The sequence below is a fragment of the Pezoporus occidentalis genome, unplaced genomic scaffold, assembly GCF_034315485.1.
Source record: "Pezoporus occidentalis ecotype Australia unplaced genomic scaffold, CSIRO_AGI_Poc_V1 ctg37, whole genome shotgun sequence".
Lineage (NCBI taxonomy): Eukaryota > Metazoa > Chordata > Aves > Psittaciformes > Psittacidae > Pezoporus > Pezoporus occidentalis.
The window spans coordinates 9,312,702-9,335,740 of NW_026915691.1; the positions used below are offsets into that span (position 1 = coordinate 9,312,702).

At 42.2% G+C, this 23,039-nt stretch overlaps 1 protein-coding gene across 4 annotated transcripts in view; it reads right to left on the reverse strand.

Moving 5' to 3' along the window:
• The window catches only part of LOC134170298 (transmembrane protein 132B-like), a 233,874-nt gene that overhangs the window by 121,547 nt on the left and 89,288 nt on the right, over positions 1–23,039 (reverse strand). For all 4 annotated transcript variants that reach the window (XM_062631617.1, XM_062631620.1, XM_062631619.1 and 1 more), the window contains one exon: positions 11,072–11,212. In XM_062631617.1, coding sequence (XP_062487601.1) covers positions 11,072–11,212 — 141 coding nt within the window. The remainder of the gene's footprint in view (positions 1–11,071; positions 11,213–23,039) is intronic.

A 23,039-nucleotide genomic window follows, 5' to 3' on the forward strand; every position in this document is an offset into this window, starting at 1 on the left:
AGCCAGCCCAGTAGCCTCCCTGTATGCTCTGTGTACTCTTACTGCACAGCTAGTGGGGGGCTGGTTTAGGTACATCCCTTAAAATCAATCATACCTGAAAGCACGGAACCTGAACACACTCAGGTCAGACCTGGGCGTCTCCCACTGCAGGCACCCAAATGCCTCCGGTGTAGACACACAATTCCCACTCAAAACAGCTGAGTATACACTGTGACAAATCCAATTTCATGCCAGTATGCTGCAATGACCGAGAATTTATGTCTGCCACAAGAAAAGCGGCAGTCTCAATACAGAGAAGACAAAAATGCCCTATCTCTCATGCTACACCCTTTTGGGAAGGCTCTAGAAAGAAGTTATTTTCCCCTCCAATGTGCTGGTCAGCAGGGAGTTGCAAGGTGCTTACTGAATAAATACGAGGTCTCATTACCAAGGCACTGCCACTCAACATGTTCCACACTTATCATCGCCATTTTTATTATTTTTTATAAATGATGATTTACTTTTCCTTTATGGCAAGGTTGGAAGTGACAGATGAACCATCAGCTTATCTGCTGATTTTTAATGACAGCATTTTGCATTCATTATTCCCTACTTAAGTCACTCTTTTTTTAAAAAGGAATAACTTATTTCTTCCTCTTGTCACTAGAGAAATTAAACAGTACACCATTAAGAAGAGTGCTTGTCTAACAAAAAGATACATCAGCCACAGTTGCAGAAAACCACCATGGACAAAAACTGCCTCAGAGGGAGAGCAAAATGAGGAATCTGCTATCTCCAAACACCTTCGCTGCCCACCCAGCGCTGAGGTCAAGCGCTTCTGGAGTTAAATCTCTGCACTGAAAACTCCTAAGAGAAAAGACCAAATAGTTCTTTCTGAGCGTGCAATGCCAACCAAAACATGCAGCATACAGACAACAGGCGCAGAAAAGAAACCCCCCCGCAACAACAAAGCTCTTCATCAGACTTAAATGCCAATCTTTTGAGCCCAGTGAGTCCAAGAACTTCCAAAGAATCAAATCTGTTCATGGATTATACCAATTTAAAAAAAAAAAAACAAAAAAAAAAAACACAGCAAGATCAAGCTATTGGCAGTAGTTTTTAAGGAAAGGTTTTGTGCTAAAGCTTTAGTGATTTGCCTTAATGACTGCAGTATTTCACAGCAAAGCCCTTAACAAGTATCCTGGGAAAATCCACATACAGCAAATTGTATAGAGAGAACAAACACAGCCAGCTGTCAAGTACCTGTGTACAATTTCCCAAGGACAGCATGTCCAAGTTTATAGCAAAACAGAGTCCTACATTTTCAGCCAGGTGTCAAGGGGGGACATATCTCTTGTCCTGTTACAGTCCTGATGCAAGCTGTTCCCTCCAACAGGGAGCTATTGTGCTCAAATGTGCTCCCCAGTGTTTTGACTCTTGTCCAAAGCTTTCCTGTGCTCCCTGGAAGCTCCAGTTTATCCCTGGCTTTTTTGTACTGGCACAAGCTGCCCTCTGGAGCGGTTCGATCTCCAGACACCCCGGAGGACCAGGGGTCTTGCAAAAGGGCCCATGTCTCAGTTTAGATTCATCACACTCTGTGAGGGCTCTCAGCTTAACTCCCACTTCACATTCTTCATACAAACAGGATACAGACAGGTTTAAAAGAAACAAACAAAAACCATACGCTGACACTGACACACCATCAGCCAGTTCTTACTTTTTCATTTCACAAGAGCTTCTGGCTTTTTAGGCTCTAAACACAGGTGAGGAATATCAGTGGCAAAAGGAGTGAAAAATTTAACTAAAGCAAAAAATAATTTATGCAAAGTTAATGCCAGGATGTTTTATAATGTATTTGGCACAGAGGACTCGAATAAATCAAAGTAACAAACTTAATATTTGCCTGTCTAGCAACAGCACCTCGTAACAATAAAATGAGTTTGAATTTTGGCTAAGTGCCTAACAAATGAGTTGTTAGCTTTTGTACTTTAATGCACTGGTTGTTCAGTAAGCAAGTCAACACATCCCAAATGGGATTCAAATAAGCTCAGGAGGCTCTGCTACAAGTCAAATTCATAAATTGGTAAAAGTGGGAATTAAACGTACCTCAAATAACTCCCCAATTTCACACCTATTCAATAATCTCTTCAGGTCCTATTATATCGAAGAAAAATCCAATTATGGTTCTTAAATCTCTGTGTACAGTTGCCAAAAATGAATTCCTTAGCAACACTTCCAATATATTGAGAAATATTTCTGTGCTGCGGAAGATTTCAGTTCCTGATTTCCACAATATTTTCAAGTTTAGCACACTAACACCTCTCATTATATGTAACTTGGTTTACCATCAAGACTTATGTTTTCTGCATGTTGCTGTCTCTAATAGCTGAGTGAGTGCCTCTTGTATCATTATATCATTATATCATTATACCTGGCGGCAGGAGAACCAAGGTAGCTACTTAAAACCAAGTACGTACTTAAGGGGTACCCTACATAAAGGTGCTCTTCTGAATCTAGACTTAACTTTGCCAAAAGAACAGGTTTTTAATCTGCGACTATATAAACAAGTACAGTGTTTACAGAGGAATCAGTAATGCTTTTGTGACAATGGCTTTGATCATGTCTTCTCCTTCCCTCTGGAAACTCCGTAAGGCTCACTGAAACTTTCCCATCAGATGATGTTACATATCTAAAGGTGCTGCACAGATACCTAAATCTGTGCAGACCCCACACTTATAAGATGAACTATGACTCAGAATTGTGTCGCAGTGTCATTGTCTTGGCTATTCAGACCAGCATACACCAAAGAAAAGGCTTCTTCAAGTCTAAGCTATTGAGAGGAAAAAAAGGTGATTAAATTATAGAAAGAAAACCTAAAAATCCAACACAATCACTTTTGTTCCTTGAGCCAGAGCATTTGCCATAAGAATGAGGAGTCCAGCAGCCCTGGTTACTTGGGCTTTATCACTCAGTCTTAAGTTATCACTTAAAACACAGCTGGAACGTGCACACAGATCTCTGTAAAACTTCAGAAATCCCCCAGAATTGTACAGATTTTTGTCATGGACCTCCTGTGGCAGCTCATGTATGATCATCCACGTGGCCATTTAAACATATTGCACAGGAAATGACAGCCAACCAGCAGAGACTCAACAAAGCCCATTGACTCCTGAATGTGTCATCACTCCCTTTGGCATCCAATATGGAAAAAGCATGCAAGCACCAATGGATGAATAACTATTTGAAGAGGCATTCACTTGTCAGCATGCATTTGAAATTTGATCCCAGCCTCCCTGCTATATTCTTGCAGTCCTAATTATGCAGACTACCCTACCCTGAAATTAAACTTTCCCAACTGTTACATCAATATTAGGATTCACATCTAGGAAAGATATACCCAAAATAAAGCTAATTAGATCAAATTAAAAAACAAGACTCGTTTCAGAATGATTGGGCTCATCTTTCAGAAGAAACGTCATTTAGAACAGGCTTTAGATCAGGTTCTGTGGACCACACTTGTTTAGATCTTATTTAAGCCACTTCTTCACTTGTTTGTTGCTGCACCAAGGAAGAGACCAAAGGGTCCGTTCCACTGATTTCTTTCCTCTTTAACCCCTCATTATACACAAAAGAGAAGTCTAAGAAATGGCTTCTGTTTTCCACATACCACCTAAATCACCAGTACAGAAAAACGAGATCAAAATTGAAAAGGCTTAAATTATAACCTCAAAATTTGCCTGCCAAACCACTTCTAGAAGCTAGGACTAGACTTCTGGAAGAAAGTCTTCAGCCACAAACACAGCTGAAGAACAACTGCCTTATCTATCAAGCAAGTTGATCAAAGAATCAGAATTCACTTCCTTCTGATGTTTCTTTGGATTTACACAAAGCTTTCTACTAAGTTTGGCAAATTAAGAGATCTTTATCAAAAGCTGATTTTCCAAGTCATTTTCGTGCCTCCATTCACCTTACTCAATTGAACACAAGTGAATACTATTGATTTCTTCCAACAAGACCTTCATCATTTCCCAAATTTTCAGATTTTCCTGCTGCACTGCACAACAGGTTTTTCCAACTACCAAAGGTGTGTTTGTTCCAAAAGATACCCTTGGCTCATAATAAAGGTACCATATCAGCACAGCAAGGATGGAATAAGAAGAGTCATTAAGTCCTTACCTTCTTGGACTGGTGAACTGGGGCCAGGAAGCAATTATCTGGACTAGCAGTCAGTAATCCCTCTGACCCCTCTACTGGAGGCTTCACCAGAGCAGCAATGAAGCTAACTAAGACGAAGAAACAGCCATTCAAAAGAGCTGGCTGGCTAGGAGAGAATTCATGTGGTTTCCAGGCTATTAGGCTCCCAACAGGAGATGGACAGACAATTTCATTGTTCTTGGCCTTGAATGGGGGAAATAAAATGAAGAATCCCTCCAGAAATTCTACTTTCCTGTATGATCCTAGAACCACAACTTTCTGTTGTAAGTTGTCCCTCCTGCTGCTGTTAATTTGTCTATTATTTTTTAGGTCCTCAAGAAGCTACTGTGAGGTGTGAGGGCTTTCATCTTACAGAAACACTTCCAAGCAGGCTTGGCTTCTTTTATACAAAAAGGCCTCCATGTAAAGAATAAAGGTTAGTTAAAATTCTTGTATCTCAGGTTTTCTTTATGACTCTATTGAGACACTTACGTTTGAAAATGTGTGTAGATGCTCCTCACTGGAGCACTCTTAAAGCAGAACAGTTTCCCACCACTCATAATAGAGGTCACAACCTTCAAACTAGTGCATTAAAGACAAATCCTCTTCATCAATGGCTCGAGATAGAGTGCTGCCTTGGGGTCTGGCCAAAGGCCAGAAAATGAACTCCTGCAGGATCTACAGGTCCTGCACACTCTACATTAAAAGCATGTTTCTTTGCCCATGACACTTCTGACCTAAGGAAAGCAGAAAGAGCATAAGAACAGGAGGGAAACACCCAAGCCAGTATACTGCACCACATAGTCTATGACTTCTTTCCACACCTTAAGCTCCTCTCTTTTTTAATTCAAACCCTTCCTTCTCAAAGTAGCTGAAGTATGGCTTCATTGAAGTATAGCTTTCATGGTGGAAAGGGGCCCAAAGGACGTCTGGACTACTTCACCTACATCAGACAAGTGTGGCAGGGATAATAGCCATCCACTTCTCCTTCCCCATCTCCCTGGCTTTTATTCCTCAGGCCTTCTCTATTCTTTCCTGCCTGCTCTACACATTTGTGTTTCTTTGCTCCCTCTGCTCCACTTACACATTCACTTTATACTATGTGAACTTAATGGCACCCAGCCCACTGCCTTTGCATGGGCCTAAAATAAGACCAAGCAAGCCTGTCTGTCTGTACCAGCTACTGTTCTTTTGTGGAAAGCCACACATGCAATTGACCTCCTGTCAGCCAACTGTTGTTGCTGATGGCACTTCACCTGCTCGGTGTCCTGGGGCCAAGCAAGTTCCTTTGGCAATAAACACATCAGTAAGTGTTTCACTGCACATCCTGATGCATTCCCCAGTGTGGTTTTAACTGCTATGTGCTACTGCAGGCTACAGCCACCCATCTTTATAAGCTTATTTATGTTACTGAGGCAACCCAACTCCTTATTCTAGCTTCAGCATGCCCTGTGCTTAGAAACCAAGAGCACAGACACCCCAGGTACAACCAAACTGCATCCTCTGGAAGGCCAAGTCATTGCAGCAAATCAGCTCATCAAACCAGGACTCTTTTGGAGACAGTAGGAATCTCTGCACCACACTGCCATTTCTGGATGACATACAAGCCTGGAGGACCCATGTAAGTCATTCTGGAGCAGAGTGGTGGGGAATTCAGTGCAGAAACACCTCCAAAAAGCTGTGAGAGCGAGCTCCAATCTGGCAGAGCCAGTGCAGAGTACAGCCAGGAAGCCTCATAGCGCCCGAGGGGCTTCCAGGTGGAGTGTTTGCTTATAGGCCTCGGGAAAATAAGGGCTGGAATACTTAGCAGGGAAAAAGATATTTCCCACAATACAGAGATGAGTGCAAATCTGTCTGTCAAAGTGAAGAGGGAGAGGAGAGAACCTCAGCTCTTATTTCTGAGACATACCCAAAGCTTTAAAAACAAAACCAAATGATACATCGCTGCTCAGATGATCATCAGCTCCAATAACACATATTTACTTTAAATAAATACATGCACATATTTTAACTGGCAGCCAACTTTACATCTTCCTTTTGAGTGATATTTCTGGTTCAAAGGGTATTCCCAAGCACGGAAAAAGAAGTGAATTATTTCAAAATAGGAGGGTCTATTTGCATACCTATAAATACATGAAATAACTGCTTTTTCTGATTTATGGATTTATGTATCTGACAGTACAACTGCAATTTTATAAAGTCATTTAAATTATTTTAATTCCATGAACACCTCTTAAAATGGTAAATAAACTGAATGGTTAATTATAGAATCTTCATTTTTGGATTCAAGTTTAAAGACAGATGATGTCAAATGCCAGACATCAGAGCTGGTCTGCAGCAATTAAAAATATACACATCTCCAGGCAATAGAAAAAATACTTCTGAGGACACTTGAAAAAATCCCTCTGAAGATTTCACCCTGCCTACTTTTGCATTCTGCATGTCCCTCATGCAAGTCTAATTTATGCAGTGATGGGTATCTTGAGAGATGGAAGCTGCATTATAGACACGGAGATAAAATAATCCCTCAGTGAGAAGAACCAGTTTGGTCCCAATAACATTATACTCAGCACTGCAGGTAAAATCAATGTCATTAACTTTGCTAGTTAGCATAAATCTTACCTTTCTGATTAAAGCACTGGTTTGTCAGAAAATCAGACTCTCCTCACCTGATAATGATCCAATACAACTGAATGACAGTTTTCCTAAGTAAGGAAAATAATCTCTTCATATACTCTCAGAGTTGCAACTCTGTGGTCTGTTTCGTGTTCGTGCCACTTCGTCTCCCCTGAACCAAAGGCCAGGTCACGTGAACTTTTTGTTCTTCAGCTTTCTAGCAAGCAGACACTGAGCACCATGAAATATGTCATACTGTGGGGCCATGGAAACTCAGCTCCTGCTCACCAGTGATTTGAAATAACCTAAGTCCTATAAAATGCTGAATCACTCCGGCAAAGTTCCTGAAATCCCATTCCTCTGGATATCAGTGCTGAGTTACGAGCTACCGCAGCTTGCCAAACACAGACCATGCTCCCAGGGCATTTCTTCAAGCCCTCTTGCCCTAGTCCTCCTGCAGCCTAATTTGTGGCATGTTCCTGAGATGCTTCCAGAGAACTCTGATGTGCAAAATACAGAACTGCAAGGCTCAATCCATCTTTCAGCAAAGGGAGTGGAAAAAGCCTGCATGGTCCTTACAAAAATAAGATCTGTTTTCTGGAAAACATGTAGGACTTGTGTCTGGCAGAATCCCAGACTTGGCCTTGTATTTCAAGAGCAATTTTTGCACTAATTCAACACACTGGCCTACACCACAGGGAAGACCCCAGTCCTTCACAAAAACAGCCATTCTGCATGCAAGGCTGAAAGCATTCCATTTTTATCTGAACCCACCAGCCCTAACTTTCTCCCCTTCACTCAATGCACGAATCCATCAAGATCCTTTCCTGCGGAATGGAAGTGCTGGGTCCCAGCTGCAGGCATTATGCAAGAGTATTTGCGCTTGAAGTAGAAAACGTTGTCTTTTTTGAAACAAAACACACTGCTGCTTCAAGTAACCTTACCGAAATGAGATTCACAGAGTTCTGCCCCGAGGAAAGAGTACGAGGGAGAATAAATGCAGATGGCAACAATCAATCTTCTCGCTCAATGAGCTACCAGAAAAGTCCTTTGAGATGGCAGCAATAAGGGCAAAGAAAAGCTCCAGACAGATCCAAATAGATGTTTGCATATATACTTGTGTGTATTTAAAATAAATCTCTTCCTTTTATGCTTTTTGTTCAACTACAGGCTCAAAAAGAGGTTTTAAATACAAGCTTACGGGACTACTAAAGAGGTGAATTTATGAATGTCTTTCTAACAAAACACACTCTGGAAAGCTTTAATCTATGAATTGTGACAACCTTGGACAAAATGGATTTTTAATAGAATATAATGTAAACTGCCTGAAACACTGTGATAAGGAAGTTTTTTCTTAAGTAATGCACAGAAAAGGCATGATGCACTCTGCATGAAAGGAGGAAAGGTCTTAATTTAAAGCATTTTAATGAGCACTCAACTGGCATAGGGAAATGTGAGAAATGGAGATGAAAAACTCACGATAACAATAATATTGCAGAGGGGAGAAGGAGAAAGATTAGAAAAGTAAGCAAGTTTGAAAAGGCTCCAGCTGATAACACTGGCTAAAAGGAATGGAGACAGGATTAAGAACATGTCACAGTCCAAAGCCACTGTTATCCTTGCAGGCAGTGTCTCTTGGTGGTTCTTATCAGAGCTGCACACTGGGGAGGAAAGAGCAACCCAAGTGCACAGCAGTGGAGAAGAGACCTCTCTCTGAGCTAAGGACAATGCAGATAGGCAGATTTCAGCGGGTGCAGCTCTGACTTGCTGGAGTTTCTCACTTTCACCAAACCAACCAGAGCTGTGGGAGGTTTGGAGGCCTCCCACAAAGCCCAAGAGAGGTTGCAAAACCATAGTGAACTCAGCCATCTCTTCCACAAAGAAAATGAGCCTGGCTCAGAGGCTCAGTCCTGACTTACCCACTTCTCTTTACCCACTTCTCTACTACCAGCCTAACAGGCAAGTCAGCAGAAGTAAAATTACTTCCAAGAGAGAAAAAAACTGCCTCCCCTGAGGTAGATACGATTCTGTTTACTAATAGCTTCTGCTCTGCAATGAAAGAGATTGATCCCGCACTCTCACTTGTATATAAACTGCCTTTAATTAAGCTCCTTGTATTATTACTAAAAGGAGGAACAGATGAATAGGGTCTAGAGACAGTTTTGCCACATTGACCTAACAGAAGCAAGTTCAGGTCTCTGCTCCTCTAAATGAAACATGAGAATCCCCACATAAGCACTTAATATTCCTCAAAAGACAAGAGGGCCACCATTATAACCAAAAAGGCAAATTAAAGATCAAAGTTAAATATTTACTCTAAGCACTACAATATTTGCACACCTGGAGATGATCTTTCAGCAATTTCTATTTGCATACTTTAATTAATCAAAAATATTAAACTAATCTCACAAAAGGAAAGGGTCAGAGTAGTAATTACCTTGAGATCTGTTGCTTTTGTGCAATTCAACAGTTCAACACAAAAGTCAGTTTTAATAAAAACTAAGTTAGTGTGACAGGTATAATTTCATGGGTTAGTGAAACCACGTACATGGCAATAACTTCCAGTGTTCATCCTATTTTTCATCTAACTTTAAAAACTTTGTTTCAGTTCAATAACTTGATTCCTCCCTAACATCAAATGATCTTAAGTCGTCTTTTAACCTCAGTGTTTCACTTTCAAATTGATGGGTTTCTATCCTGCTCTGAACAGAACAGAGGATGCAGTTGTTTTAGCAAAAAAGAACCCGACTGTAGCATTCAGCAGAGAACAGATGCCACTGAGAACCCCAGTCTGCTGCCTGAGCTGATTCAGGTTGAGAGGTCACCATGGGTCATCAGAGGCATGAAGGTTGCCTCCCGAGCCAGGTCTTTGCTGGCTGACCTCTCACCCCACCAAAGGGACTCACTGGCTTCTTTTACAGCTTTGGGAGGATCTGGGGAATCTTACCAAGAGATTCAGAGACAAACCACAGAGTGCCAAATGAAGCCCATGAAGCCCCAGCAAAACAATGGTGGAAGATGGCTAGAATTTCCTTCATCATGACCTTAAAGTTACAACTTTGACAAATGTGCTTATGAACAAAGAGGGTACTCTCCCCCCTTTTTGTTCTAATGGGGAAGAAATGCAGGAAACAGCTAATGAACTGAAAGGTTTGCTTGGCATTCCAAGTGCTACAGAGCCAGAAAGCTCTGTAGCACTTGACTTCACCAGACACTAAGCAGGGAATCACCTCTCTTCACTTCTCGCGTTTACAATGCAAATGTCTGCGTCCCACTCGGTCGCCTCCACTCTGCATCTTTACTGCAGAGAAACAGGCAGTTTTTGCTCGCTATTCCACCAGGCCTGTTTTACACATCCAAGAGGACTCTCACCTCTGCAGTGCCTATTTGTCCCTTCTGCTAAAAAGCGAACTCGCACTAAATAGCTTTCACCTCAACGCTTGCATTGCAGGTACCCAGAGCTAGATGGAATTCATTTGTTCCCCAAATACAGCTTCAGAAACTAAACAGAGTAGAAACTTTCTCTGCACTCCAAACCTCTGGCAGCAATCTTCCTAGGTCTAAACAATTACTAACAACTATTTTTCTCCTTTACAGGAGCTTTCAGAAAAAAAGATGGATGCAAAAGACTCCCCAAATGAAAATTCTGACATAAAGTTTAGAGATTTCCTAATTAAGATACAGTTTCAAGTTAAATTTATGCACAGTGTGCTTTAAGTGTAGAGTAACTGCATGGTAACAAGAGAGAAATAGCTTGTATTGTAAATACATCATTCTGACTAACTAACAATGTAAATTTCACATTATGTTTGATACAGCTTATGAGAGCATAACCATAGCAAACAGACACAGCATTCCTGAAACAGTTCATAGACTCATAGGTGTTTCACAGCAGTTAGTTTCGTGGCTTTTCAAATAAAGAAGAGAGCATTGTCCTATATGGCTTTCAATTATTCTTCATATTTCTCTATTTTAATCCATGCCTTTCTGTTGGCTCTTTGGCAAGAGGGATCCTCCTGCTGCCCTGAAGGTGCATGAAAAGCAAATGTGAGCTATGATTAGTTGGCTGCCTCCAGTTTAATCAGATAATCTACTTCCAAAGCTCAGAAGTGAAACAAAAGGAAAAAAAATCTTTCATCAGATCACCTACAGCTCTTCCAAGGAAACTGAGGAGGAAAAATTACTGCTATTAAAAGAGCAATACAACTCATTGAAGAAGCTATTCTCTGTCTCTGACAGCATTTCAGCAAGGGTTAAGGCACAGCAGCACATGGTGGCTTACCTGCTCTCTGCGCTCGGGTCGTTGTGCACACATGTCACCGTGGCAGTGGTCCTCGCGCTGTCTGTTTCTTCTTGAACCCCCCACTGGTCTGCATCACTGACTCTGATGTCCAGGATCTTCACACCGGGGGCTGTCCTAATTCTGTTGGGGAACAGCAAGCATTGCTTTAGTTACAGACCTACAAATAAATCCAGAGGTAAACAAGGAGATAAGAGGCAATATTCCCTCTTCCATTAGTAACAGATTAATACATTGTAACTGTAAGTCACTCTGCTTTAAAAATACAAAAAGAGGTCCAATCATTTTAAAGAGATTAAGTATGAGTTTCATTATGTGCAAAGCCAGTTAATTTTCAGCCTGAACAATGTGGAGAGAATAAGAATGCTCTCTGCTTCAGTGGCACTACTTTGATATAAATGAAACAGATGTGACTAAGCAGAAGTTGATTTAATTTGTGATGTCTTTCCTGCAGTTTAAGATGGAGACTCAGAACACTGTGGTATAAAATACATCCTCCTGCTCGCAAACCTTTGGGAGCAAGGTGCCTTTTAATGTTAGGGCAAGCTGCATGGAAAAAAAATGTGCTTCACTGCTCCAAGACCATAATGCAGGAAGGAGTGAGAGAAAGAGTTTGTTATTCTAGATCCAGGACTGAGGGATGAAAATAATCATGCTAGCATACCGGCATGTATCAAACTGGGCATGTCAAACTCTTCCTGCTGAAAATAATATGATGCTGACATGGAAAACCTTAATTTCCTAAACACAGCTAGAGTTTCAAAGCAGTCTGGTAGCTGGTAAATGTCACCATTTTTTCGCTTTAAAAAAATTTGCTGATAGAAGTCCATGCTCCAGTGGGGCTCAGCATTACGAACAGATTGCCAAGGAATAGGAAACAAACTGCTTTTAATAGCAGGGACTTCATTTGTGCAGCTTGACTCCTGAAACAAGCCTGGGATTTCGACAGAGTGCTGCAAATATGCCTGGAGAACAATTAGGCAGAAAGCAAGAGCTGTAGTGCCACGTTCACCACTGCTGCGACTTCATTAATTAAAAGCAAAGCCAAGAGGGACCTCTTAGTTGTATGGTGGAATAAAACAGCACTGCTGAGACTTGATGCGTTACTTAACAGTGAATTGTGATGGATTTACCCCGATGCCTCGTGGCCAGTTGCTGCTCACATTACACTATTAAAAATTTCCTTTAAGTTCTAGCTGAGTTCATGGGTTTGGATCAAAGGAACTTCAAGATGCAATTGGTGTTTTTTTTCTTCTCAGAAGGAATTAATTCATCTTGCTTTTATGATACCTTTATTCTTGCCTGTAAGGCTTTACTGACTTGATGGGCCATATTCACACCTGGCATAACCAGTCTGATGAAAAATGCTCCCTGCAAGGAGAGAATTTTCCTTGCTATTTTTCTGTCTCCTTCATGTTCTCCACAGATATTCGCATCTCCAAATAACGTGCCTCAAAGCTTATGTACCCCTTTCCCATCACCTCCTCTTTCTTTCAGAGGAACACTCATTCATTCTGTAGTAATTACACCTGACCAAATAATTCCTGCCAGACACCTACATGGCTTCATTTCAGGCTGACTTGTAATGTACATGAGAGAGAGAATTAAGCCTTCAGCAATGGATTCAATAATTTTCCTCATCAGACTCAGCCTCCCACGTGAAAAAAAAAATCATTGGGGCCTGGCAAAAATAAAATAATAAATTAAAAATAAGCAAGTAACCAACCAGCACTTTTTAAATGTTCTCCTTCGCAGCCAGAATGATGGGGTTTAACAAACTTGCCTCTCCACCACCCTCGCAATTTCTCATGTGTTTTCTTGCCAACATGTCTGGAAACCCCCAACCCGCCTGTCCACCCAAGTCAAAGCCTCAATTAATTAAAGGTTAACTGAAGGGCATAGGATGCTGGGGGGGACACAACAGGACAGCTGGATTTTCCCCAGGATTCATCACCCTTTTTCCATCTGTCAGAAGCCTGGGAAGTCCTCCTACACAGCTTTTACACTACAGATATCTTCACTCTGCAGCATTCGCTTTCCATCTACTCTGATTCAAATCTAGCACGTCAGTTTATACCAACAAGGGTGAAGAGCAACATGGAACAGTTCCCCTACCACACATGGCCAGGCTTTCACCATGCAGCACCACTGTGCAGCTCCGTTCTTCATGGAAAGTGAAGCTGCTGCTCCTCTTTCCCATCATCAGTGGTCCTCACATGCAGTTTAGCAGTAAGGATGCAATAGCCTTAAATAACCACATTTATTTACACGCTCAGCTATTCCAACCTCTTCCAGACACTGCACCCCAAAACTCTGGCTTCTCTCTTCAGCCAACCCCTCAGCTGTGTCTACCACCCTCAGCCAGGGAGCTTTGCTGTTCTTCTCGTGTCTGAACACAGCTGTGAGACGCTCTTTGCCAGTGTGGACATCACATGAGGCTCCCCTGATGCCTGCTCTCTTGGCTCACTGCTTGGCTTCTCCTTCAGGACACTGTCCATTAATAGGCGTCCCTCTGGGTTTTGGCAATGCTGTCTTGGCTGCTTGCTGTACATCCCCTGTCTTGCTGGGATAGCACCAAGTGAACATCCATACTCTGCTCCCCAGCTACATCTTCCAAAAATGTCTCAAAACGCTGCATTTTAGGAAAATTTCCAGTCTAATCCCCTGCAATGCATCTGCTCTGGTGGGCTGAGACAAGATGTCATTTTGCATTTTTGGATATCAGTAGAGCCAGGAAGGTTGAAAGAGGGAAGAAACTGAATTCAGCTTCTCACTTAGGAAAAGTCAAGAAATTCAAATGAAACCAGCCTACATATGGGTGGTTTGAGCCTACTGTTCTTCAGATAAGTGATTCATATCTTTAAATCTGCCCCCAAGCTATACAGGCACAAAAATTATTGTAAGTGGTGGGGACGGAGGCTTTGAAAAAGAGTAAGAAATTCCAACTCAAGCTAAGGTGAACTGGAGAGAGGCTGGTGAATGGTCAGTGTGCAAGCCCAAGCACTGGGTTTATTGCCCTGCTCTGGGCAACAAACCAAGCCAAGCTGCTGTTATAAGTTAGGATGAATCATTCAGTTCTCTTATACCTCCCTTCCCTCCATATAAAACACTGGGAAGTGCTGCTCTTCCAACTCAAAGGGAGCTGTGAGGATAAATACAACTTCTTGAGAAAACTCTGATGTCCTTTAATTTTACCTGCCGACAAAAATTCTGCCACCTCTGGGCTTGAAAACACAGAAATGACCTACTGAAGTATGTCACAGGAGCATGACCCAGGAAGTAACTGTTGCCACTCAGATGGCTTAATACTTTTGTATAAAGGTAATTGTGAATACTTTTATTCATTTTTTTAAGGAACACAACATGAGAGCCAACGGGAAACTTGGCAAAACTGACATTTCCGTGAAAGACATCCTTTCTGAAAAGCCGAAATTTCAGACAGGAAACTGTCCTGTTGAAAAGCACTTGCCTGCCTTTAAAACATTACAACTTACATGGCATTTTGATAACATAATTAGCAGAACTGTGAATGAGACTGAGGAATACTGAATGAGCTCAACAGAAGTTAGCCTTGCAACAGGGCCCCCAACGTTCCAGCCTGTATCCACAGCCTCTACCACAAATCACTATTCCTGATACCCTCTTCCTTAGGGGTGGAGGAGGTCCAACACAAACATGATGTCCTCAGCAACTGCCTATCATGACACTGACGCCCATAAGATCTTAAGAGGAGGCAGCCGGGGGAAGAAGAGGGGTAAGTGTCAAAGTTCTCCAGAACAAGGCATCAATGAAACAACTGCTTCACGAGTGAATTTAGCCCTATTCCCAGCCATAAATGCAGAATAGAGGAAGCTGCTTTCAATACAGACTGCAGAATACATTTGGTACTCCTGGCAGTGTTTTTCCCCCCTGAACAGTGCGTCCTCCATTTACTGTAGAATGTAAAGATGGAAACACAATGGACTGAATGGAGCAGGCAAGCTGAAGCATCCCCAGCCTGCCAACTTGGAACAACCAGAACTGTCCTAAAATGCAATCCCAACCTTAAATGTATGTGACTCCATGAATTCAGCTGTGCTAAACCTCTTCTCTCAGTTACTACAACAGAGGGAAGGGAGAAGGTACAAGTAATAAGCAGGGCTGAAAGCAACTTAAGGGCTACAAGAGGAATCTGAGCAGCCAAGCACTCAACAGAAGTGGTGCAGGGACTTCCACCACCTCCCAGTCGAGTACAAAATCTACAAGGTAAACGCTTGCTTGCAACACCCCTCAGCAACACTCCCGGCAGTGGTAATTAGGAAGTGAAAACTTGGCAAATGGAACTTTAAAATAGAAACAGAAGGAAAAGATAGTTAGGAAATAAAACGGGAATGTGCTCACAGCAGATGGAAAATGCTCAAAGTGATGAGAAAAAGGACTTTTTCAGAGCTATTTTAGAAATCCTCTTTTCTCCCCCCTATCCCATTACGGGGGAAAACATGATCTGAGCTAAATGCACTCTCAATGACGTACTAATAATAATGGTTATGGTAATAAATTTCACTTGCGATTCCCAACCATTTCTGAAGTCAGCCCTTCAACACGCATTTTTAGTCCAATTAAAAATGAAATCATCCTCCTTCCCTACAGGAAATCCAGGCTGAAGGCCAATGTAGTTAACTTGCCTAAAATCACACTGTCTCTGCAGAGCTAGAATGAGGGTGGATACATCCCGATTCCCGAGCTCACGCTTCAGCCAGACACCCCTACCCAGCATTAAGACCAAAGCTGAGCAGAGCTGAGTAATTCTGAGCCCTCACAGAGCATTTTACATATTTGAAGAATTGCACAAACAGCAAGTAATTAGTTCTGAACGAGGACCCTAGGGAGTTTCTAGTTAAAACACATGTGGTTTAAGATACATTAAGCAGAACACTATAAATTAAAATAATCACTGAATTCAGATGTAACATCTGAGGACATTTAGGGTGTGAGATGGGCAGTGTTTCTATACAGGAATAGAAGCATCACTGCATAGGGGGTGGAGGCAAGCCGAGTTTGCTGGGAGATATAAGAAGAGGGTATGTGATTTGCAGCTGCCGTATCAAAGTGCATTCCATGCAATTTGGGAGGGAGGCACAGGCAGTCAGGAGTTCATTGATGTGAGCATATGAAAGCAAAACCACGTGGGAATCACTGGTACAGCAGATGGAAGGCTGAAATGGGACCAGAGCTCCCCCACAAGAGGCACCATCCCTCTCTTTTGTGTCCTCCTAAGCTTCCTGGCCAAAATTCTCTGTGGGTAATCCAGAAATCTGAGGGAAATGAGGTGATGCAAACTCATCCAGAAAACATATGGCAGAAGCAGGAATTATCCCTAGAGCTGCCAGGGAATATTTTGGTACCTTCACTACAAACCCACCCAGCTCTCCTGCTCCTGCTTTAGACCCACTAGTAACAGACAGTGTCCCTCCCCTGCACTGGCCAGGCAAGAGCAGTCTGTGGGTAAAGTGGTATATGTGACATGAGAATGCTCTACCAAACACATAATCATCCTGCACAGCCCCACCTCCTATGGAAGTCACATTTACAGCAATGCAGGGATCAGGTCCTAAACCTTCAGTAGCTAAGCAAGTGTTTTGTTTTCTGTAGTATTTTTCCAAGAACTTTAGTTCTTTGTTCTTTCATGTTTTAAAAGACCTGTCACAGATTTATGTTCCAACTACTTCCCCATCCCATTTTCCTTAAAATGGGAACACTAGGTCAGCTGTGTTTGTTTCCACGGTTCCACGTTAATGTCACTATAAGTAAAGCTATCTAAGTATGTAAAACACACATCAAAATACACCAAGATCCTGCAATGATCCAAGCCCTCTCCAAAAGGTCACAAGCACAAATAATACGATGCCTTACCACAAAGTAAAAACAAGCAGCCTGCAAAGCCCTGTGGAGACGTGTAGGTAGACAGCAGGTAGATGGCAATTTGGAACAGAGGGCAGCTGCAGTGCATCAAACAAGGAAATCCCAAGTAAAAGGGTTTGACTAATAGTACCTGCAGGTAAAAAGCTCAACATGGGCCTGGTATAAAGCTCATGGCAACAGGTGTTACCAGTGAAATAAGGTGGGAACTCATGGTGGGATAAAAAAATAAAAGCATGTTTGCCCTTGGGGATAAAGACAACTCAGTACTTAGAGACAGCAACTTCCAAAGTAAGCTGGAGTTTTACTTCAGATTTGACCTCTACCTTTCAAACATGCTAAAAACCACTGCAGTGGCTGCAGTCCTTCATTGCAAGTCTAATGCATCCCTGGCCCAAATTCGTTTTCAAAACAAGACACAGATATGCTATGCTCTTCCCCCCAGTGCAGGACAAGGATTTCTCAGCCCCACCTCAAGTTGTGCCCTTTCTGTATCCCCTGACCTTAGCACTCTCTCACCTTTACGCTGTATCAGGAAATGGGCCTTTCCCTCCCTCCCATTCACCCCAATTTCTCTCTGCATCTGTTATTTTTATACAACCTTTTCTAGCTGTCTTATTTAACCCTGTCAAGCATTTGGGGATGCAGCTTCTATGAAAGCAGTTATTACTGTCAGGATATCTCTGACATATATACACTGACAGGATATCCAGCACGCACTCGAGGAAGAAAGCCAATGCCAAAGCACTGGGTAGGACAAAGCAGAGCAAATCAATAGTGACCAGCACAATGCAAGGCAGGAACAGCACTGCTCAACAGACATGGTGCCTAATGTGAGAAAAGCCTAGCACCTCAGAGAACAGAAAACCCTTTGAAATGGTGGAGGGGATCAATGCTAAAGATTTAGGATGATATAATTACCACCCTTCTACCTGAAAAGGTAAAGCCATCAACCTATTTTTTTTCAGCCCATCAAATGTTTCAAAATATGCCAAGCATCCAGCTCAGCAGCATATTGGATTTTGAATAATGAAAAGAGTAAACAGGATTTTAATTTGAATTCTGACAGTAAAGTGCTTTCCATGTGATAAATTAACTACTAGGGAAGACAAATTAACACAACCTTCCCTTGAGTATGATGGTTTATGATTTTGAGAAAGCTTTTACAGAAGCCTCAAAATAAGGCAGCATAAAGAACAGGAGATGATGATGGGGGGTGTAGTTTATCAAAATCCTCCCTCCTCCTTCTCAGCATGTGTAACTTCTCTGAAGAAGTGCAGCAGATTTTCTCAAGAGCCCACCATTTTCCCTAGGAATGACTACACATTTCAGGATGGACCATCAGCTGGTCTGAACCACCCGAGATGGATGATTTTAGCAACTGCTTAATATTGAGAAGCTAAATTTCACATCCGTGAAGCAAGGTCAGAAAAAGAGGTGTCTCCTTTTATAAGGGAAGGGGGTGCAGAAACAGTCTCTAGATACAACGCTGTGCTAATACAATCAGGAAAGATTACATGAACATCTTCAAAGCAGCCTAACATGATGTTGTATTTCCATATCCAACAGAAAATTCAAAGACATTTTAAGGTTTCATCCTATTTCAGCAGAAACTCTGTTTTTCAATCTGTTCTCTCTCACACTTAGGTAAGCAAACAGAGCTTAAAAAAACAGCAGACATTCTAACTGGCTTGAAATTAAAGCTATTAATTTTTATTCTTACATATTCCTGTCACAAACCAGACCTTGTTCATATGGGTTTCCAACACTGCTATGGAAACCCAAGAGATTCAAAGTCTTTATGTAATAGGAGATGAAAATGCCATCTCCCACGGGGAACACTGTTTTCTTTGAAATGTATCAACAGTGGAATTTTGTCCCTCTGGGAGAAAAAGGGTTGCCAGGCACTGGGGCAGGAGACATCGAGCCCAATTCTATCAACCCCAGACATTTTATTAACCATTTAACTGTCTGGGCAGCTTTGAAATGAGAATAAGGATGTTTCCCCAGCTTTGCTCAGATAATCACACAAGGAGAAAAAAAAAGTAGTTTTTCTATGGCAATACTGTGCATTTGTATACTCAACAAAGTGTCCAGATACTGCATTTCATTCTATTTCTGCAGTTTCCCAGTAACTACTTAAACCTGCAGGTCAATGTTCTGCAGCAATTGCGATTTTCCTCCTAAAACTAAAAGCCAAACTTTATTTGACTCCACCTGAATACATCGTTGTGCCTTTGACATACAAATTACTTCAATTATAGCATAAGCAAATATGGCTCTAGATTGTGCGGAAAGCTCTTAAAACTCCAGCAAACTCTTCACACTAGGAGGACAGGCCTGATGTTTGGGTTGCTGACCCCCTAGCACAGCTCCAGTGATTTCCAGCACAGGGAAGCAGATCCTCTGTCCTCTCTGCCTGGAGGGCAGGAAACATTGCCTGCAATTTGCAAATAAATACACAATTCCTTGACACATTACACTTCCAAAGTATCCAATAAATATGAACTATTATTACTACTGATCAAAAGGAGAAAGCAGGTCTTCTTCCAAGTCTAAAGGATCCTTTTGCTACCACACACCTCATAACATCCCTATCTCATTAGGATGCACCACCAGCTCACACCTCTGCCTCCCCTGAAAGAGGAGAAAGATTTTCCTTTATTCCACTGCCTCCGTTCACTTAACTGAGCTAAGAATTGTTGATCATTATTCAAAGAGCTCCAGGGCCTGCTGTCACGCGCCCTTAGACATCTCCAAGAGTTGAACTATGTGCCCTCTTTTCTCCAAAACAACAATCTGTGGTGTACCTTCTCTGCAGAGAGAAGAGGTAAAATGCTGGAGTGGTTTTCTGTAACACATGTCTACAGAACAAAAATCAAAGCCCACTCAGTCTCTTCAGCCTTTCTCTCAAAGATCTAAAACACTCAGACTACGTCCTTTACCTTGAAACTAATGCAATACTGTAACAGATGAAACTCTTCCTTAAAGCCTACAAGTACAGGACAACATGCATTACCAAGTCTGAAGGTGTCCAAAGTATTTGAACTTGGAATTCTTGCAATCATGCAGAAACACAGCTTTGAAAACTATAATGAAAAAATCAAAGTAAGTCAGAGGTTTCCTCCTGCAAAGACAAAGATACTTATAGGTTTCCTTTTATTGAAAGGCTCCTTTCAGAAATCAGCCCTGCAAAATGTCTGTAGCCCGAATAGAGTTCAGGCCTCCTGTGAGACAGTTTTTATAAAGGTGTCATTTTTCTACCTCTACAAGCAAAGAAAGCCCTGAAGGTCACGGTTTCGAGAGCACCTAAACAACAACAAAGTACAAGCTTTCCATCCCTCTTCCTGCAAAACCAGATAATGAGCTCCACAGCACTGTCTTGGTCAACACTGGAGGGGGGTTTACAGCAGATAAAATAGTTCATCACTGTGGCTAAATTTAATCACCACCTTGGAAACACGGAGATTTTCCGTAAGTGAAGAGTGTGGTAACACAATTCAGATTAATATAATTACCTTTTACCAGCTATCAGTGTCTTTGACTTAGGACCAGAAAAACTGCCCTGGGTTGCTGCTGAGTACTACAGAGATTGTTGCATTCGTCAGACTGTTTGTGGCACAATCCCTTAGGCTCAGAGCACATTGTGACTGCAAATCCCCTGTGAAATGCCCAGAAGAGGCCACTGGTAGACAGTGTGTGGCTACTCTTGAGACAGTGTGTGTAACCTTGCAAAAAAGTACCCAACAGAGGAGGCATGCATGCACTGGACTTTCACACAGCTAATACACATCTTTTAACGGTCTAAAAAGTACACGGGAGAAGACCAGCAGCGCAGTTGATGGGCCAACAACATATTGACATGTCTGCTCCTCTTAGGAGATGAGGCTAAAAGCAGCAAAGGTCATCTTTACCTAAAAGGTTGCTTGAAACTGCACCAATAGAAAACAATTCAAAAAGAACATTAAAAAGAGCAGATTTATGAAACATGTATAAACCCCTAACGTCAACTGAGACCACTCCCAACCCTTGGCACATCCAACAACTGCTTAACAGCACAAAGCAGTCTTTAAGGGACCTATCATCCATTTTTCCACACTTGCTCAGTACTCTGCATTAAAAAGCAGCACAGAAAAGGCCGTTATCAGGAACTCAGCCTAGGCTATAGCAAGGACTACAAGGGATGGAGTTCTAGGGAAGAGGGATAAAAAGCACAGCAATGAAAATCCTTCCAGAATTAAAAAGGCCACAAGAACTTTGCCTGCACTTGTAGTTGTTGTTTTTATTGGATTATTTTATGAGGTTTTATGTTGTTTAATCGAAGAAAGAAAATGGATGCCATAAAATACGCAGAGCTAACTGGGGCTGCAGAGTATACTGCTGAATATCGCTGGTAATGCCATTTCCCCTTCACTGTCAAAAAATACAACTCTCATTCTTTATATCCCTGTCACATGGAACAGTGGTCCTCCGTGCTTGCCAATCAATCATCCTGGAGTGCACCTTTACCTTAAGCACTATATGCTAGGATGGTGAATAAGGAAACCTTAGAAAATAATCTCCCTTTCCACAAGATAGAATTCAATTTCCAGTAGAGCTCAGACCAGTACTTTTCATGAAAAGGTGGCATCATATATTACAGCAGAAAAGCATTTCTTTGCTGCTAGTGAAAACTTTAGTGAGCATTATGATGATGTGGTTTGTACTCCAGGCACCAATCACCACCAAGCAGGCTAATAATGTGCGAGTTCTGACGAGAACCAGCCCTCCAGCTGGGATAAAACATCACAGACGTCTTTCCCCTGGTTGTTATTTTTCCCCATTCTGCTCTCTACTATAACTTTTCTTCCAGCTGCAGACAACAACTTTCCAAGAGTTTCCTCGAGAGTCTGCACTTCAGAATAAAATTATCCCACTCTGGTGCTCAGATAGCCTTAGTCAGCCCTCTGGCCACTGTCCCAACAGGCTCTGGCAGCCCTAGTTTGGTTTCTTTGGGTGGTGCTTCTCAGAAGCTTTTTGAAGACTCTCTGCAGGTAGGTTGAGCTTTCAACAGCAATTCTTCACATCTCCTTCTGGATCTGAGCAGATTTGGCAAGGATTTTGCAAGTCCCAAGCTTCGTCCCTCCTCCAAGCATAGCTGACAAAGGCTGTGCAGCAGAGTCCATCACCTACTGCAACAAAGTCCAGAGAAAGCCCGACAAAGCTCTCTCTGTTAGATTTGCCTGCAATATTTCTCACCATGAAGACAAGGAGACAGTTTTTCCCCTCTAGACACCCTGGCCAAAATACCATCCTTCAAGCTGGTGCCTGACAGACAGACCCTGGCAGCCCCAGAGCCCAAGATGGGCAAAGAGGTCAGGAGGATTCAGGCCTCCAAAGTCTGTTGCTCAGAGTGCTGCCGCAGCTCAAAAAGCTTATCCAGCCTTGCAAAGCTGTCAGGAAAATTTACCAGCCACCATACAGAAATTGCTTGCCTTTTACCACAGTGATTGATGGTAATGCAAGAAACTAAGGGCATTTTACTTGCCTGTCAAAGGAAATTACTCACCCAGGGCCAGCAAGATTGGAGAAGGATTCTTTAATCCTTGCAGTGATTTTTAAATTAAACTCTAGCGTTTGCAGGGCTGAAGACCAGGCACAGACAGCAGCCTGCTTCAGGATGGATTCAAACATGATATAGCACATGGGCAGAGAGGTCCGGCACAGCAATAAACCAGAGTGAAAGGCAACTTTACAGATTTCAGGGAGCCAAATCCATTTCTAGGTCATTAACGTCTAACAAAGACTTAGGTCCTGGCACTATGCATGTAACAAAGGTTGGGGAAATAACAGGACTAAAAGTCACAATCAAAAACTGGAGGCAACTGATCTAAGTGGCACAGCAAGGTGCTTCCATTTGGTCTATACTGTGGTATAGGGGGTCAATTCACTTCCTAAATCAGCAGACTTGATAGGATCATTCTCTCTGTGGCTTTCCCATTCCTTACTAACACCAGTACTAAACCTCCCTTTATCCTTCAACATCTATCTTTCCTGCAACTGGCCTGTTTGC